Source organism: Clupea harengus, chromosome 1 (assembly GCF_900700415.2).
Source record: "Clupea harengus chromosome 1, Ch_v2.0.2, whole genome shotgun sequence".
In the NCBI taxonomy this organism is placed as follows: Eukaryota; Metazoa; Chordata; class Actinopteri; order Clupeiformes; family Clupeidae; genus Clupea; species Clupea harengus.
The window spans coordinates 31,171,688-31,191,687 of NC_045152.1; the positions used below are offsets into that span (position 1 = coordinate 31,171,688).

At 46.0% G+C, this 20,000-nt stretch overlaps 1 protein-coding gene across 1 annotated transcript in view; it reads left to right on the forward strand.

Moving 5' to 3' along the window:
- The window catches only part of adgrl1a (adhesion G protein-coupled receptor L1a), a 97,869-nt gene extending 81,827 nt beyond the window's left edge, over positions 1 to 16,042 (forward strand). Inside the window, exons 20-25 of the mRNA XM_042708788.1 lie at positions 3,519 to 3,687; positions 3,899 to 4,016; positions 5,739 to 5,834; positions 8,815 to 8,937; positions 11,441 to 11,458; positions 11,792 to 16,042. Coding sequence (XP_042564722.1) covers positions 3,519 to 3,687; positions 3,899 to 4,016; positions 5,739 to 5,834; positions 8,815 to 8,937; positions 11,441 to 11,458; positions 11,792 to 12,840 — 1,573 coding nt within the window. The 3' untranslated portion in view covers positions 12,841 to 16,042. The remainder of the gene's footprint in view (positions 1 to 3,518; positions 3,688 to 3,898; positions 4,017 to 5,738; positions 5,835 to 8,814; positions 8,938 to 11,440; positions 11,459 to 11,791) is intronic.
- The last annotated feature ends 3,958 nt before the right edge of the window (positions 16,043 to 20,000 follow it).

The window sequence follows — 20,000 nt, forward strand, 5'->3', positions numbered from 1 at the left end:
ATTGAAAAATGTCCAGATTTGCTTGGAGACAGTTCTTTTAGATACGGTATAGAGTTATTAAGCTCACACAACACGCCAGGGAATCCACGGAGAGTGGTATCCCTCACATTGTAATTATTCTCTTTCCAAAAGTTCATTAGTTCATTGAGTTCCTGACATGATTGGCTTAGTACTCTGACTGCCACAAAGAGACATTGGCACAGGATGAAGAGGCTAGACTAGGCCTTGCTTATAGATGCGACTGACAAGTGTCCCAATTCTTGTGTGGTCGTGTGCAGAGGGGGAGAGCACAGGAGATAGCCAGGTGTGTGCGTTCGGTTTCTGTGCCTTTCAGCAGACAGTATATAGACAGGGTGCACAGGCGCACAATTGTAGTTCAAATAGAAGGAGGCTTGTCAATGCTAACTGGCTGAAGCTAACGCCCTAGCCTGCCGGTGGTCTTGTTCTGCCAGGGCTAGGCCAAAGTACAGGTTGGAAAGAAAACTGAAATGCCTCTAGGGCTTTAAAAAAGATTTATTTCTGAAATTTCTGAAGGGCAATGGTTCCCGTGTCTTCAATCATTTTTTTTTTGAGGAGTTTGTTTAAATTTGTTGACAAAATTGAGGGCCTTGTAATGTAAACAAAACAAGCCGAAACAGAGAATCAATAGGTGAGCGCTACACAGTAACATCGGCCCAGGCTTTATTTATCTTAACTTCCGTGTGACGTCATCATTGTCCTGAAGCATTTTTATTTGATGACAATAAAAACTACCCACCACAAAAACTACTGACAAACTTGAATGGGAATACACACTGCTAAACCTATGTGACACCAATTTATAACCAGTTCCATTCTTTTACATGCCTTTTCTTCACCTGTGTTTTGCCTTTGTGTGCTGCAGCTAGTGATGGAAAATGCCCCTGTGTTCTCACATCTACTCACAGCCATGTTTATGTCCATACCTCATTATTCAAGGGGACAAATTCTTTCACAATTAACTGAAGGAATTAAACTTTCTCCACCCCTCACGAGTTTCCCCATTGCATTTGGAGACAGATGATCGTTAAACACAAATGACAGTCGACCACACAGCAGTGTTAATTTCGTTGACGAAAACTATGACGAAAAATATTCGTTAACGACCTTTTTCCCGTGACTAAAACGAGACTAAGACGTGACGAAAACGGATCTTTAAAAATAAAAACTATGACTAAATCTATTTTAACTCTCGTTGACGAGACGAGACGAGACGAAAATGTTGGTGGTTGACTAAGTCACAATTTTTTTTTTTTTTTATAAACTTGTATGCACATCATTGGTTGAATGTTGCCCGGTCCTGTATCTATCCCTCCTCCACTCCCTGAGATGCCCAGACAGACATGCAAGTGACGCCCTAACAAACGTCATGATGGCTGAAGTACAGGCACTCGGTAGGCTACTGGAAGAAAAATAAGAATAGATATCTGGACAGTCTTTAATTATAACTTGACAGAAAATAAAACACAATGCACCGCAATAACCGGCGAGAAACCTTGTGGCTTCAAAATAGGTGGGAAGAACACAACAAGAGGCACCTAAAAGCGCACAATACAACCCTGCAATTTATGCCAAGGTAAATTAGCTAGTAACTGTCAATGATAATTAGCTAATGTTAACTAGTTATTAGAAAATATTAGCCAACGTTAAGTTAACTTCAAAGGGGCAGTCGAGTGTATAGGTTGTGTCAGCTTGGATAACTAGCTTCGAATGAAACCTCCCGTTTGGCTGGGCAAATGAGTTCCAAAACTTTTAGCTAGCTAACGTTAGCTAACTATGAGGTAGCATAGCTAAGTTATACTAGCTATCGATAACTAGCTAGTAAACGCATTGCAGAATGGACTATAGGACAGGCCACGCACGACATTAATCAAGAAAAAATAAATGAATATGTGATTTGTTTACATATCCTTGTCTATTTATGCGATTGTTATTATCATTGGCACTACTTTCAACTCTCAAACTATCCGTCTAGCTAAATACTGTATGTTGGTTATCAGATTGCACAGCAATTCATATGGAGGATATGTGGTTGATTTAGCTCCAAGGCCAGGTAGGCATAGTAGTTGTATTGTGTTATCACATCATTTGAATCTTCAAAATCTAGACTTGATATTCTCTTATATTTTAATAATAATACTGTTAATTAAGTATTGCCTTAAAATTATTATTTACATTGAATTCATTGGAATTCAGCTGTAGGCATATACTAGGAGATCTGTATCTTAGAGACTAATTGCATCCACAGTTTAAGTACTGCAAGCTTGACTATTATGCAGTTGTAGACACTACACAAGGGGTCCCCGGGCCTGAGAAGGGAAGGAAAGGAGTTTAATGTGGCTATAAGATGGACTTTTAAATGTGACTAAAACTAGACTAAAATGTAATGAGACTTCGTCGACGAAAACTAGACTAAAACTAAGGAGGATAAAAATGACTAAAAGTGACTAAAACTAATATGCATTTTTGTCTAAAGACTAAGACTAAGACTAAATCGAAAATAGCTGCCAAAATTAACACTGCCACACAGGAGTAAAACAGCTCCTGAATCATACGCTTATCAAGACTCAAACTCACCATACAACTGTATCAATTTCAAATGATCTTTCCTCTTCCTGAAAGCTCAATCAGAAGTTAATAACAGGACAGCCATGATTGAAAATTGATTTCTACTTTATTTTCGTGGTAGACCTCTCAGGTCAATATATTTTGTCCAGGTTTCTTAGTGTGAAATATTTTTGTGTTTTAGGTTATTTTATATCAGAAACAGTAACAGGGCCTAAAAATATACCATCTCATTTGCCCAATCCACAGAGCTCCTGGACAACTCATACCCCATCAAAAAAGAAATGTCTGACAAAATTCTGGGGGAAAATAATGAATGTAAAAATAGCAAACATGTTAGCATTATTTTCCATTAATGGTTTGTCATTGATAGACACAGACACTGTTAGTTTCTCTAGCAATGCATAGCTTGGCTGAAAACGTATACTTATACTGTATATTATATAGGATATATACTATATATTATTTAGGATAAATAATATTTTTTGTGTTGAATCAGCCAGTCATCATAAGCCTGCCTGTTTATTAGTGAAACTGAACATTAAGTCATTATTATATGTGGGGTAGGCAGGTTTGGCACAGCAGATGGCAATTGCCTGACTACACTCTTAATTGGGTTCCAGATATAGCTTCATAGGTGTGACTTCCATGTCATTTCAGTCGTATCTTGGTGTTTGCAAAAAAAAGCAAATAGATGTTTTTGTGCTCTTTTTATATATTTTATATTACACATTAATGTCATCACATTACCTCTTTGGTTGAAGTCAGACAATACCAAGGCGTGTGATTGTGTGTGTGTGTGTGTGTGTGTGTGTGTGTGTGTGTGTGTGTGTGTGTGTGTGTGTGTGTGTGTGTGTGTGTGAGTGTGAGTTAGTGTGTTGTTTGTTCCTTGTTGGTATGTGCTGACTGACAGCCATGCTGCCGTCCCCCCTCAGGTCCTGGGCTCTGGGGGCTATCGCTCTGCTCTTCCTCCTGGGCCTCACCTGGGCCTTCGGGCTCCTCTTCATCAACGAGAACACCATCATCATGGCCTACCTGTTCACCACCTTCAACGCCTTCCAGGGCATGTTCATCTTCATCTTCCACTGCGCGCTACAGAAGAAGGTGTGTGTGTGTGTGCGACGCCGTCGTATGTACATGTGTTTACACTGTGGATAGGTGTGTAGATAATGACATTATTTCCACATGAATGAGCACAGAGAAAGGCTTAATAGAGGTATCTAGGGGGATGTGGACATTTCCTTTGTGTAATGCCTTTCAGTAAGTGTAATACTTGTGTGTGTGTGTGTGTGTGTGTGTGTGTATGCATGCTCAGGTGCATAAGGAGTACAGCAAGTGTCTGCGCCACTCGTACTGCTGCAGCCGCACGTCCACCACCAGCTCCCACGGCTCCCTGAAGAACTCGGCACTGAGGGCCAACAACCGCTACTACAGCAGCAGCAGCCAGGCACGACACGCAGCCGCTCACAGACAAGTGAGCCCACACCACAGACTAGAGAGGACACACACACACACACACACACACACACACACACACACAGTCGCTCCTTAGGGATGCAGTGGTACAGTGGCCCCTGGTTCAGTATGTATCACGGTTTTTGGGCCATGGAACGGTATGTTTTCAGTATCTTTATATTGAAGAGAAAAAAAAACCATCATCCTAAATCATCCTTTAAACAATGAACTATTTATTTTGCCCACGGACAAATAAAACTTTCTGTTTAGAAAAATGGCAGTATGACTGACTAGGCTTGGTTTGGTCTTCACTACAGTAAGGTCATTTGCTCTGGAGGTCCAACTATCAGTGGAGAGAGCTAGATTGGTTGTCTGTGTCAATTCGTCTTCAATTTCTCCCTGTGATGTTTCATAGAGTTTCATGGAGAGGAATTACTTTGCTGCTGAAATGTGTGTGGGAGGGGACACTGTAACGCAGTTCATTTTTTTCATTCAGTGACAAAATCCTGAGTCAGTAATCACCGAATAGGGCCGCAAATATTTGGCTATGACTACACCCACTGCTTTCATTATTACCTCCGCCAAAAAGATTATGTTGTTTTGTGCCATTTTTTTTTTAAGTTTGTCTGTCTGTAAGTAGGATTATCCCAAAGGCACTGGCTTGATTTCCATGTAACTTGGTGGAAAGGTGTAGCACGGGCCAAGGGAGAATCCATTACATTTTTAAATGGACCCAACTCGTGGGGCGGCTCCACAAATTTAGCTTCACCTTGGCGAAAGGTCTGCACTCTCCAAGTGCCCTTCTAGTTTCATAGAATTTCTTTTAATTTGTCGCAAATTGTTGTTGGAAAGCAACGGCGTGAGACTGTTGTGTTTTCTCTAATGAGTTGACTCACCTAGCTCGACCTGCAACAGGTGATGCTGATTTAAATGAGACATCATGATCGAAGTGTGGTAACTAACAGTGATGGCCGAATTACCTTTATTTGTTTACGGTCTTCTTACTCTTGTCATCGCATTGAACACTGAATCCACTGAATGTTCCCACACAGCAGATTTTTCTCGTAAAAATGTGCTTCCCCTGTCTCGCTCGCACTCCCCATCGCCATGTTGAAGCTGAGAGGATATTTGTCTTTAGCTTCTCCTCCTTTCTCCAGCTCCTATTTGCATACAGAGTGCTGATGGGCTCCAGAGATGTTCTGTGGATCTGAATGTCCAGTGTGTGTGCAGTCTGCAGTGCTATAAGCAAGTTATGGAAATGATAGGAAGATGAGATATCATAATACCTGTGCGTATTGAGCCGTATGGGGGCGCACCGAACGCTTCGACATAACAACGTGTACCGTTGCATCCCTAATGCACATACACAATAGGCTCAGATATATTGTACATATACATTCGTCTCACATCAGAATAGGAATGTGCATGACCTACACAAAACATTCTTTCTATATGCACAACATACCAGCACCGCAGCGGAACCTATACTGTCCCAGTGCTGGGTGAAGCCTGACAAACAGGGAGACACATGGTATATCAGGATTTACAACAGGCTAGGAATGGGTTCATTAATGGATCCAAATCTGCATTTGTGTGCTAGTAATAGACAGAGACAGGTGTGAAATTAGAAGTGGTGTGTTCATGAGTGTGTGACGTCGCGGCCGGCGAGTCTTACCGGTGTGTTTCACGCTCTCACAGAGCCGGATTCCGCCGCATGTGGAACGACACGGTGCGGAAGCAGACCGAGTCCTCCTTCATGGCCGGAGACATCAACAACACCCCCACACTCAACCGTGGTAAGGCGGTCCTCTTCTCCTGCTCTCTCTCTCTCTCTCTCTCTCTCTCTCTCTCTCTGTCTCCTCACGTTTTATCTCTTGCTTCTCTCTTTCTTCCTCTTCCCTTTCTCCCTCTCTCTCTCTCATTCTATTTCTCTTGAGTTGCTTTTGCAGTCTGTCTCTTTCTCTCTCTCTCTTTGTCTCTCTGTCCTTATTTGCTTGGCCTTCTTCCTCCTGTTCATCTCTCTCTCTCCATTTCTCTTTCCATCTGTCTCTCCCTTTTTCTCTTTATTTCTCTATCTCCATCTCTCTTTCTCTTTGTCTCTCGCTCCTTATTTGCTTGGCCTTCTTCTTCCTGTTCATCTCTCTCTCTCCATTTCTCTTTCCATCTGTCGCTCCTTTTTCTCTTTATTTCTCTCTCTCTCTCTCTCTCCTTCTCTCTCTCTCTGCGTGTCTCTGTCTATGTATCTCCATCATATAACAGAGCTGATGTGCTAGAGAGCTGCTGATTATGCTCTGAAAGGCCATCAGTAGCAGGCCGATAATGTGGCCCTCCTCAGCCTGAGCGAGCAAGTGAATGATCGGTCGCCACCGTCACGGCGGTCATGATCATCATCATATGTGTGTGTGTGTGTGTGTGTGTGTGTGTGTGTGTGTGTGTGTGTGTGTGTGTGTGTGTGTGTGTGTGTGTGTGTGTGTGTGTGTGTGTGTGTGTGTGTGTGTGTGTGTGTGTGTGTGTGTGTGCGGGTGGGGGATGTGTAGGGGGGTGCTGGATGACAGAGAGGTGGCTGCTAAATCAACCATCAGCGTCTATGCTAATTTCATCCATTTTGTTTTTAATGAAGTGATTAGCGCGCGAGCGAACAGGGGGGAATTAGCCTAATTGAGGCGAGTGACGGGAACGTCCTCGCCACGGCGGGGAGATCGGCACTTTCCGGGGACTTCAATCAAGCCGGAGCGGCCGCCACCAACGACGAGCCGCAGGAAGATCTGAATCACAGAAAGATGGAGGCAGGGAGGGGGAAGAGAGAAAGAGAGATGGAATTAAAGACAGTGAGGGAGAAGGGGGGGGGGCAACCAGGAATGGTGCACATTCCTCTCTCTTTCTCACTCTCTCTCTCATTTCTTCTATTAAAATCCCTGTGGTCATTCATTTGAAAGGACTAGGAGGAGGAGGAGGGGGAGGAGGGGTAAACAAAAGAGAAGTTCCCCTCCCGTTGGCAGCAAGAGAAAGACAGGCGGCATGTGCATGCGAGACAGAGATGGAATAATAAAAGGCGAGATGTATCTCAGAGCTACGCAATGTTATTATCAGGCCCATCTCCTATCTCTCTCATCTCCCGCACTTCACGCCATTATGAACTTCTCTCTCTTCTCTCTCGCTTCCTCTCCAGACAATAGGCTTCTGTCCGGGAGACAGGCGGAGGTAGGCACATGCCGAAGGGGGAGAGACTCCCCCTCTCTTCCACTCCCCCCCCCCCCCCCCCCCCCCCCCCACCTTCTATCCTGAGTCTCTTTCTGATTTCAAACTCAGGGATTTTGACAAGATCCTGAAAGATATTTATGCAAATTAAATACTGAGATTTCTGTGTTTGAGTGAGTGTGAAATAAGGAAATGAGGGGGATTGTGTGCTGGTGTATGTGTCTCTGTGTATAAGTGTGTGTGTGTGTGTGTGTGTGAGTTTGTGTGTGTGTGTGTGTGTGTGTGTGGGTGTGTGTGTCTCTGTGTGTGTGTGTGTGTGTGTGTGTGTCTGTCTGTGTGTGTCTGTGTCTGTGTGTGTGTGTGTGTGTGTGTATGTGTCTCTGTGTGTGTATGTGTCTCTGTGTGTGTGTGTGTGTGTGTGTGTATGTGTCTCTGTGTGTGTGTGTGTCTGTGTCTGTGTGTGGGGGGGGGGGGGTGGATGTGTGCATGAGAGAAAGAAAGAGAGAAATAGAGAGAAAATGTGTGGGTGTGTGTGTGCATGTGAGCCTACATGTGAGAAATTGTGTGTTTGAAGAGTTTGGATTTGCGTGTGAGAAAGAGATAGAGAGAGGAGTGTGTGTGTGTGTGTGTGTGTGTGTGTGCACGCGTGCATTACAAATGAATTCCTAAGTCTGCTATGCCTGATAGACGACTAGCGTGGGAGCGTGAGGTCGCGCTTTGCCTCAGACCCCTCTCCGTCATGCCGTCCTACTTTTAATTTCATGGCATTTCCGCCCGCCGGCCCCCGGCTGAAGCTATACGTGTGCATTATAGGACATTTGGAGGGTTCCATTTCTTCCAATCATATTTGTCTACTGGAAGCAATCCCATCTCACTGTGAAATGAACCCTATTTTCATGAGTGCGCTCTGTCGCAGACGGAATAATAGTATACATTAGCATTGCCTATCACAGGGCTCTGTCACTCTTGACACAAAGCCATTTTCCAAGAGCGACGCTTAAAGTGTATTACCTTTCTCCTTCGTCAAACCTGCATAAATACTTTTTTCATATTCAAGGATTACTACACGTCGCGGCGCACACGCAATGTTATCCTCTTAGATTTTTCCCCCTATAGAGCTCAGGCTGATAACCAGTGGATTACGCCTCTCTGTTTGACCCCCCAGAGCGGTACAGCATTGTGAAACCACTCCTCCATTGTCACACCGTTTCACACATCTGTAATCATAAATGTCACTCTTGCCCACCATGATAAAGGTCTCTTTCTCACCATCTCTTTCTCTCTTTTAATCTGCCTATCTCTTTCTCTGTTAAACTCAAATTCAGATTTCCTTTACTGGTCTGAGAAGGATGAGCCTATGATGCTGGCAGAGCTACACAGACTGGAGAGACTCTCTCTCTCTCTCTCTCTCTCGCGCTCTCTCTCTCTCTCTGTCTCTCTCTCCCTTTTTCTTTTGATTCTGAAATTCTTTTTTGTGGTGAAGATGTTACCCTAACCCTAACCCTAGAAGATGTCAATAAAGTAAAAATTCCAGTTAAAATTCAGTTCTATTTCCAATCTCTCTCTCTCTCTCTCCAGCCACCATGGGGAACCACCTCCTGACGAACCCAGTGCTGCAGACCCGCTCGGGCACCTCTCCCTACAACACGCTCCTCGCCGAGAGCTTCACTCCCCCATCTCCCGGAGTCTTTAACTCCACCGGTAAACACCCCCCCGCTGTCTTTGTGTGTACGGTGCCTGTTTTGCGCTTTTGTCACTCGTTTGGTTAACGTCACGCCATCTTGTGTGTGTCCGTGTGTGTGTGTGTGTGTGTGTGTGTGTGTGTGTGTGTGTGTCTTTGTCTGTGCAATATCAAAGCATGTCAGGAGTGTTTGTTCCCTTCTTTGTGTCTGCTTGTTACCACGTCCATGTTGGTCTGTGAGTGTGTCTTTGTGTTTGTGCTCACTCCTGCTTCCTGTCAGCTTATTTTCTTGGGGTTTTTAAAGAGCACCTAGCCATCTGGATTCTGGACGTTTTTTTTTTTTTTTTACTCCTACCTAGTGTATTTTCAGTTAGCAATTAGTAATGGCATCTGTGACAGAGATAGAGAGAGAGGAGCACACCGAAAGGTTTCACATAAAGAGCTTCACACTCTCAGCTCTGTGATATCTGTCAGGACTCATACACATCCTGTGCTGGCGGTTCACTTAATTCTCAGTCCCACTCAGAGAAGGAACACATGCTGTGTGTGTGTGTGTGACTGTGTGAATGAGGGAGGCGAGTGTGTTTTTGTGTTTCTGTTAGCCAGTAATTACCGGTATTTGCCTGGTAAAATTGATTTTAAAAATGATAAATTAATAACTTGCCGGTCAAAATGTCAGTTAATAATACTCATACAAAACAAAGCTGGAACGTAAGGTTATCCCTGAACAAGACATTTGTGTTTTGACGGAGAAACAGCCTATCAACAGCTTACAGTACCTTTTTCCCTGAAGTGATGACTGAATCAGCAGCAAACCTCTCATTGGTGTCAAGCACGCGGTGTAGTGGCAGTGATGATGACGCGCCGCGGTTATGGGGGTTTCACTTGTGCAACAACTTGTAAAGTGCTTATTTGTGAGTTCAGCTGTACTCCGACTGGGCTACACTGGCTAAAATTGCCTGTATATGCCCGTGTCAAGCGTGCCAGCAGAGAGGGGCTTCTCTCTGCAGATTCGAATTAAGAAGGTGGAAGGTGGAGAGATTGACACAGCTCAGGCGCATTGCGAGCTGCAAAGACACATCGGCAGCAGAGGACGAAGAAATGTTGAGTGGAACATTTGATGCCAAGAAAAAATCCTAGCGGAATCCCTGGTGTCTATGTATATCTATTATATGTTTACTGTGCACTGAATATATACACCTGTGTGCGTGTGTGTATGCACCCATGTTCAAGTGTGTGCATGTATATCTACATTGCGTATGGATGCACATGTGTGTGTAGGAGAGAAACAAGCAGTGTCTCCTTCTGTGGGCAGGGTTGAAATTTAAGACAGCATTTCTGGTTAATATTTGAAGTGCTCTGCTCTCAGCGTAATGCGTCAGCCCTGACGGCCAGCCGCTCAGCAGCGGTAGTGCGAGAGAGAGAGAGAGAGCGAGACGAGAGAGCAGCCATTTTTAGACGGGTTATGGGGGAGAGGAAGTGGCAAGAGTGCTTCATTAGAATGTCTAATTACTCTCGCTGGCTGCAGAAAGAGTGCTGATTAAAATCAAACCACGCATTAAAATTTCAAATCCACATACAGAAGTGTGTGCAGACACTCCCACACAGGATACACTTTTGCACTCACACATGCACGCGCACACACACATACACACTCTTTCTCTCGGGCACACACATCTCACATTCTCACACATTCTCACACACACGTCTCTCTCTCCTTCTCTCTCTCTCTCTCTCTCTCTCTCTCTCCCTTTCTCTCTTTATCTCTCTCTCTGGCAGTTGAGAAGTGTTTATAGCAAAAAGGAGAAAAGACGCTGAGAGAAAGGAGGGGGAAAATGAAGAAGAATATTCACCACATATTTTGTGCGAAGAAGCCATGTTGCAAAATAAACATCGCTGCAGTTTCAGGAGGCAACACATGAATAATGTATACACACACGAAATCTCACACACAGCCATGGACCCATGTGGTGCTCGTGTGCCCCAGCGTATATGTGAAGCGAAGACTGTTCAATTCTGTTATTGGCACTATAGAAATCAAATTGAATTTAATTGGAAATTGTTGTGTGGTGCACTCGTACACACGGAAACGGTGTGCCTATAGGTCTACCTCTAGTAGAGTAACGGTGGTCGTGGTGTAACGTAGTACTGTTAGGAACTAGTGTTACGTTTTTGGTAGTGTGGCGTTGGCTCCCATACATCTTGATTTCATTACGGTGCAGAGTGTGTGTGCCTCCTGTGTCAGTATTTCATTACGGTGCAGAGTGTGTGTGTGTGTGTGTGTGTGTGTGTGTGTGTGTGTGTGTGTGTGTGTGTGTGTGTGTGTGTGTGTGTGTGTGTGTGTGTGTGTGCCTCCTGCATCAGTAGTCTGAGCCGTGAAGAGAGCCGAAACAGACAGGGCAGGGAGAGAGTGTAAACTCCACAGAGGGCTAAGGTGAGACGGTGGAAAGGGGACTTACTCACTTATATCCTTGTGTCTCTTTCTTCCTCCTCCTCCTCCTCTACCTGACTGGCTGGCTCCAGGGACCTTCCGAGATCCAAGTAGGCCTCTTTTTCTTCTCCTTCTTCTTTTTTTTTTCTTCTTGAATCATTCATGACTTGTGTCTGCAACGCTGATTTACTTACGCCCGCACCCTTACCTCGTTTTTATGAGGCTCTGCCCCCCCGTAAACATTATGCATGTCTTTTCATTTATTAAGCTTGAGAAATATTGATTTATTCACGCGGCCATAAATCTAACCTCAAGCAAGTGGTAATTGAACATTGTCTCAGCCCGTAGATCTTGGAGATAAAAGCTGCCACACTCCAGGGTTTTTCTTCTCCGCCCCGATGCATAATGGCGTCCTAATGGAGACTTTTTTCCTTGTTTTGCAGAGAGTACTCTGGCTAAGACCAGAGACCCATGTGGTATGGAGACCCTCCCTCTGAACGGCAACTTTAACAACAGCTACTCGCTGCGCAGCGTGGGCGGACCCGGCGGTAGTGGCGGAGGCAGCTGCGACTTCCTCGGGGGTGGAGTCGGGGGTCCCGACAGCCCGCCTCCTCTGCTGAACCCGCGCGGCTCGGAGACGTTGGGCGGCATCCGGCGGAACCTGTCGGATGCGGCGGCCTTCGAGAAGATGATCATCTCCGAGCTGGTGCACAACAACCTGCGTGGGAGTGGCGGAGGTGGAGGAGGAGGGCATGTGGGTGGAGGAGACCGGCTGGTATATGGCAGCCTAGCCAGGCACGGACACGCCCACAACGGCGGTGGGATGCGAGGGATGGGCATGAGCATGGGCGGGCCGGAGCCGGGCATTATGGGCCTGGAGGAGGACGAGGACTACCTGTGCGGGCGCGAGGTGGGGCGCCAGTGCACGCCGCAGGACGTGGAGCTGCTGTACAAGGCCCTGGAAGAGCCCCTGCTGCTGCAGCGCGCCCAGTCCGTGCTCTACCAGAGCGACCCCGACGAGTCCGAGAGCTACACGGCCGACCTCACCGAGAGCCTGGGCCACAGCACCGGCCCCACCAGCAGCAGCGGTGGCGGTGGCGTCGGCAGCGGCGGGGGGCAGGGCGGGCACAGCAGCAGCGCCGGGGGTGGAGGCTGCGTCGGCGGCGGCAGCGGTAGCTGTAGTGGCAGCGGTGCCCCGGACTCGCCGGCGCGGGACTCCCTGTACACCAGCATCACCAACCTGCGAGACTCCCCCTACCCCGACAGCAGCCCCGAGCCGCTGGAGGTGGCGCCGCGCTCCGCCCAGCCGCCCGAGGAGCTCTACTACAGCTCCGGCCGGCCCGCCATGGGCACCCGCGGAGGCCCCATGCAGACCTTCTACCAGGCGGCGGCGCCCCCGCCACGCAGGCCCAGCGGGGAGGGCCACGGGGGGCCGCAGGAACCCCCCCACGCCGAGGGCGACGGACAGATGCAGCTGGTCACCAGCCTGTGACTGTGAGGAGGAGGAGGAGAAGGAGAGGATGAAGAGCCAGAGCAGAGAAACAGAAATGATGAAGATGACGATGATGATGATTGTGGTGGTCAATGGCAGCTCCCCCCTTTTCTCTCATCCCTAACTCCTCACTGCTCATTCCTCTTCTTCGGTTGCCTTCTTCCCCCCTCTTTACTTTCCAGTTGCAGCTGAGGGTTAAGAGGGAGAAATGCACCGATGTGTGATACTATGTGCGATTCTCATCCCTACTCCCCACCAGAGACAGGGGCTGGGACAGAGCGCTTTAGTCCACCGGCACCATCCTGATCTCTCCCCCTCCTCCTCTTCCTCTTCCTCCGGGTGCAGACCCATAGTGTTCGCTCACGCTCTCTATCTCCATCATCCCTTTCTTCCCTCCATCTCTCTCTCTCTACATCCCCCCAGCCAATCCACCTCGTCACATCAGTCCTCTGGGACTTCTTTCGTTTTACCCTCCTGTCCTTAATCCTATCTGTCCTTTTCCATCCTCTTTTCCTTTCTTTCTTTCTTTTTTCCCTACACCCATTATTCACTGAGAGCTGTGAACTGTGGAGATGGGAAAGGGGATATGCCATTATAATGTAAAGAGGGGGGGAAAGGAGACAGGATCTTTCTGAAAGAAAAATATCCCCTCAGTGTTGCCAAAAATACTCTTTTTGAGCCAGAACTTGAACTAGAACATCAACACAGAAACACACACACACACTCCATGTTGTTCTCTCTCACACCTGCGCACACACACACACACACTCACACACACAGCCAAACCACACACTGACAGAAGTGCTTGTTATCGAACATCAGAAGGTGTGAACAGAGACTCCATGCCGAGGGGAAGATGGGCCGTTCTTCGGTGAAAAGGTAGCGGGAGCTTGCTCAGCCGAGTTGCCTTTTATTTCCTAGCGCTGAGACGGAGAAAACCGCTACGGCTAAGACCGAAGGAGGCCCAGCGCCATGCCATCCAAGAAGTCAGGGGTCGACTTTCCCTGTTTGACCCCTGCGGGGACCCGTAGTGCAATGAATGAACATTTCCTTTTTTTTGTTATTGTTGTTGTTGTTTTGTTCCTGGCTTCTTCGAGGTTCCAAACGCCTCACTTAAGGTGAATGGGTGTGAGGGAATGCCGCACTCTCTCAAGCCTGGTTTGGTTGTTTAAAATGGAGGGCAGATGTAGAACTGAGTCCTCACTCACTGATGGATGTTTTTAAAGGTGGACTTTTCACCTATGTGTGTTGCTATGGCGAGGAGAGTACTCGTTTCTACAACTCCTCCAGCTGTTATTCAAGCCTAACCTTGTACATAAGAATCCCATGACAAAGTAACTCTTCTCCTACGCTGTAAATAGAAAAAGAAAAACAGTGAAACAAAAGCAACAAAACAGAGTAACTGAACAATTATGAAATACTGATTTCTTGTACTGCAACAGAAAGAAAACTCAAAAGGAAAAAAAAAAAAAAACAATAAAAACGTTTTGGAGTTTGTGACCTGAATGACGCTCTATCTCTCACTTCCTCCCCCTCTCTTTCTCTCTCAACCTTGCGTGTCCTATTAGTGAATGACAGCATCTGAGAGATGGAGAGAGAAAGAGATCTGGGAAGACAGACAGAGGGGATGATTTTGCATACAAATGAAGGGCAGAAATCCCTGGCACAATTTTATGTAATATAATCCATGACATGTTGTTAGTGTTGGACCCTTGACATTCCCAGGGCAGCGGAACTCAACCAGTGAGAGGGGGGTATAAACATAATAAATGTCACACTGTGCCTCATGGGTCCAGTGATGCATCATGGGTAAATAGTGAGCAGCCATAATGGGGATTTTTTTATGCTGGTGATGTAGAAGAGATGCCATAGACAAAAGTGAATCTAGCAAACAACAGGACACACCACTGTGCAATGAATGGCACAGACGGACAGAACTAATTTAAACAAAAACCTTAATTGCGTTTGACTGTTTCTAATCAGTCATGTCAGCTTCTAATCAACAGCGGAAACGACAGTGTATCCACATTTTAATATGCTGTATGGATGGATGTGTCTTTGTTCATAGGGGTGTGTGTGTGTGTTGTTTTTAATGAGAAAAACTGAATACAATTTAGATCATTTTCCATTCCAGAGGCTATTTTTTACTGGCTGCATTGAATCCGCATTAGTCAATCTTTGAATCTTAGTAAATCCATGTCCACTGTATGACAGGCCGGCTCTAGCCCAAGGACCTTTCATTTCTTTGGGTAATTTCATTATGTGTGTGAGGGGGAAATAGGTTTAGGTGGTAGCCTACAGTGGTAGTTTCGGTGTTAAGAATATGAGACTTCCACAGAAATCCGCCCATTCAGTATGTGCATCAAGAACTGTATGCCAATGATATCTTTAATAGATTGAAAATGTTAGCGTTGTGGAGATGACTGAAGCTAGAAGACTGAAGAAACATTCATGAGTGATTCAGCCCGATAGTTCAATCCCACTTATATATATAATGGACTGCCTTACACACACTAGACAGTATTTCTATCCATATTTATTTGTATTTTATTTATTTCTCCTTTTATACGTGCTTTGCTTTGTTCCTCTCTGTTTTTTTTTATCCGTGCATGTACTGCGATGCTGATGCCTGAGAGATGGAATAGCTTCAGGGCAGAAGTGTTTTGATGTAGGCCAGTGGAGCGTCCTCGTGTCAGCCTCAGATCAATGTGTAGTGTGTAAGGCTAGAAAGCTGCGCAGAAGTCAGTCACGGGCGGTAGGGCACCACCACGCAGTTCAATGTCAGAGGAAGTGCTTTGGTATGTTTCCGTAACCGTCTCGGTTTCGATAACTCTTTCTCTCTTTCACTGGTTCCCTAGGGGACAGCTAGGCTACAGGGGAGTCTGCAAGAAAAGAGGAAAATCTCTTTTTGAAGGACAAGCGTGCAATAGTGTGCATGAGGAAACGGGCTCGGCTCTGACACACAGCGAGGACTGGAGTTTTTTTTTTCTCTGTTGTGCGTGTCTGTCGGTGTTTATGAAGTGTTTTTCACCTGAAAACCTTCCGCCGCCCGTGTATCTCCCTCAGCTCTGAGTGATCCAACGAACGCTCAGTCAAGCTGTTTATCACAGCCAATGGAAGGTCGGTTGACAATTTGAATGTATTCTTTATCAGTCTGGGATCTGTGAGAGCGTGCCTGGTTATCCTCTCAAGGACAGCGGTGCGAATGAAGATCGCCGCTTCTCCCTGCGCCATGTCCCCAGGCTTTCAGACGAGGCGTGGGGTCTGATCTTTGGGACTTGCGGTCGCCCTGGGGATGTAGCCTGTTTACGCACCTCTGTCCCGGGAGAGCAAAAATGTGCGTCACGTTGTGTGTCTATCCACAACCTCTCCTCCCTCCCTCTTTCACGCTCCGTCACTTTTGCCGCTCGGTATAATCCTTATTTCGATTTATTTCGCAATATCTCCCTCCCAAGCCGTCGGAGCACCGAATTAGGCAATGGGTTCTGTTTTAATTTGTCAAAGGCTTTGTTTGCATCACATTGCAAATGTAATGAAGTGCATTGCTGGTGTATGCTGGTAATGATAGTGATTATACAGCCTAAAGCACGGCAGGACCGCAGCCTGCGCAAAGGGAGAGAACTCCCTGTTCAGAAATCCTCTGGGCAACCTCTGATTAGTATAATAACACACAAAGCTGTCATGCAGTGCTGTGGGGTGTGGAAAAAATTGCAGAGCTTGATCCTTTTTCTGCCTTTCACTGCCTTTTTTTTGTCATTTCAATCCATTCAAATCTTCTCTCATCGCTCTCTTCCTTTTGTCTTTCTTTTTCTCCACTGCTATTTCTTTTCTATTCATCTTCTTCATCTCTCTGCCTCTCTCTCTCTGCTCTTTCTCCACACTGTTCTGTGCCCTTATCCTAGGCCCACTGTCAGGAGGGGTCAAAGGGTACAGATGACCCCCAAGCCCAAGACACGGGGGGGGGGGGGGGGAGGGCCTTGCAAAGGTCCATGATTAAATAGTGTGTTGGAGAGGAGAGCTGTTTTGCCATGCACAAAACGCGAGCGACCTGCCTAAATCCCAACAGACAGCAGCCCAGCCCAGCCCAGCCCTCCTCTCCTGCCTGCCTTGGACCACCAGACTAGTGGGGCGGGGTCTGCATGGGCTGTGTTGATCCCCATCTAACCCTCACACTCGCTGGGGTCATCCTTTGAGCATCCTCCCCCCTACCCACTCTGCACTTTGCTGGCGTTATCACATGGCTCTGCTCTTGCCAGTCATCTGACAGCCCGCCGACCCACAGTTCACCCTCTGCTACACACACACACACTTACACACACACACACACACACATACTTTACAGTACGTCAGCTCTGCAGTGAGTGTTAGGACACACAGGCACGCTCTGTCAATGGCAGAGGAAGGGCTGTTTTGTTTTCAGCTTCCAACATTTACAGGGTAATAATAAATACAGTCCTTTAGAGGTGTCAGTAAAATAAAATGGCGGCATGGCCACAGGCTGTGAAAGCCAGCTGTTTTGTGGCTCCGCGGGCACACTGTGCTTGATGGGTTGATAAGGGTATAATGTGTTGCCGTAGTGTGTTTTTTACATCTCCTATCCCACTGTAAGGAGTCAGGGGGGGTTATCAGAAAGCTGTGATTGTAATCATAAAGGCATCGCTCGTTTCACCTAACACAGCCCCATTCTCACGGGTGTGGTGGTGTGGGAGTCTTTTGTACGGTGAGTCATCCAGTCCGACTCCATGTTTCAGCTGGTATTAGCACTGGTAGCTTTACGCCGACCAGTGAGACTGAGATGCAGAGTGAGTGGCAACTTGACTTTCTTGTAGAGACCCTGTTTTTTTTTAAAAAGAAAAGAAAAAACCTGAACTGTAAACAGTAATAAAGTAGTACTATTTTGGTATCGGTCTGTTGTTACGTGTCCACACGGCTATATACAATACCTATATAATAGATTTTAAAGAACACGTACATATAGGAGTATGACAAACCCAGTGACGAGGACTGTGCTGTTTCTCTTTTTTGTGTTGACTTCTTGTGTCTAACGAGCCCAGTGAGTGTGTAACAGTCAGTGAGGGGCTCTGTGAGATCCGTAGGGAGAGGCCACTATGCAGGGCTGGAGGGATGATCAGGCTGGGGGTCGGATGGATGGGGGGGGTGGTGCTGGTAGGGACGGTGGGGTAACATGAGCCTGTAAGTCTGCGAATCACATTTCACAGGAAGTGTCTGGTCCTGAACCAGGCTTCAACTCAGATCCACCCCCCTCAGACACGTAGAAACAATACAATTCAACAATGAACTTTAGATAGTTTCAGTATACACAGTATAAAGTGAGGTGGTAATAGAGGTCATGAGAGAGAGAGAGAGAGAGTTAGTGGGAGATAAAATATGTTTACATGTTTAAAAAGGTCCATTTTTATTTATTTGTGGGAGGCCAGTGTTGAACGAATCCATTTTACCTTAGGCATGCCTGCTGCTTTAGCATATCCTAGCTCAACTTCTCTGTCTGCTACTGCATGTGGGGGCTATGCTCTCTCCGCCTGTGGAGAGGAGCTGTCTGCTAACACGGGGCTGAAATGTGTGGAACAGTCACTGGCACCATATAGGACCATTTTGTCGGGTGGGTGGGGGCTGCCCTCTCCTACATGAGTGAGCCTGAGGGAAGAGGGGTCCAATGGAGGGGTGGTGGGGCGGTGCAGGGAGAGAACTCAGAATGTACGGGGGGGGGGGGTATCAGGGTTATGGTGGTTGGGAGTGTATGGACCAATTCTGCCATGCGCTCTCAGCATGGGTTTCTACAGCCTATGACCAGGCAGTATTGAATGCAAGGTTTCAGCAGAACACTGGGGGGGGGTGTTGGTTCGGAGCAGGGCAAGCATCAGTAGGAAACCGTGGTTACGGTAAGCGGGGGGTTAGTAGAAATGCTGAAATGCTGTTTTCGTGCCATGCGAGGGGTTCTTTGTAGATCACCTTATTTTCACTTTTGGTTTTCTACAGCTGACTTGATTTGCTATTTTTAAATCTGTTTATGAAGTTAATATTCAATCTTAATGTGTCCTTTGATCTGTCTTTTATTTTTTCATAACTGTTTGTTTGACAGCAGTATGGTCCAAAGGGGTTGGTTTTCTGTAAGCGTTTGCGTCATTGCAGGTCAGTATGACCCTGTGTCAGCACATATTAATAAAAAAACGACTTTAAAAATCCACACTGTGTATGCGTGTGTGTGTGCACGTGCGTGTGTATGTGCACGTGCATGTCTGTGTGTAATCTGCAAAGGGTATAGTCTTTATTTCCTGTCCAATTGTACTGTGTTTTTTTCTCTGCTTGTGTAATTGAGGTTAGGGTGTGTTATCTGCACAACAGAGAAAGAAAAAGGAAACAAAACCGAGGTTCGGACGAAAAAGGAAAAAATTGCAGAGCAAGTAAAAAAAGACTCCCATTACTGAGACAAAATGTCTTTCTTGTTTCCTCAAGTACCAATTTTTTCTCTGTGACTTATTCATAGAATATTCAACAGTAGAGTAGGCACAGAGAAAAAGACAGGCCAGACATATTGCTGTTTGCAAACCTCCCACGAGCTGTTGTTTGCCGTACCCTGCCTGGTAGTCACTCAGGTTCAACATGTTCTTCCTGCAGCGTGCAGTATACAGCAAGAACATAGGCAATGGCAGAGCTGCATATAAGGGATGGGGATCGGATCAATTCAGTTGGCTATTGTTAAACAGCTGGCACTCTGAGATTCTTTTGAATGAAGAGTGCATTACAAATAAAATTAATTATTATTTATTATTATTATTATTATTATTATTATTATTGTTATTGTTATATTGTGAAATGTCATATAGGGTTCTTTTATATTTTCACCACACCCCAATAACCAATCTCTTAATCTTCAGCTATCAGTGTACTGCATTCTACAGTGCATTCAATACATTATTAATAATAATAATAATAATAATAATAATAATAATAAGATGAATTATTCCTGCTTGGTATATATTTATAACTGGGGAGAATATATACATATAATATTGGTAGCATATGGTTAGGGGCCTATGGTTATAGTGTAGGAGCGACAGTGGGACAGTGGTACAGTGGTAGAGAAGTCGGTTAGTAATCAGAAGGTTGCTAGTTCGATTCCCACTGTCGAAGCGTCCTTG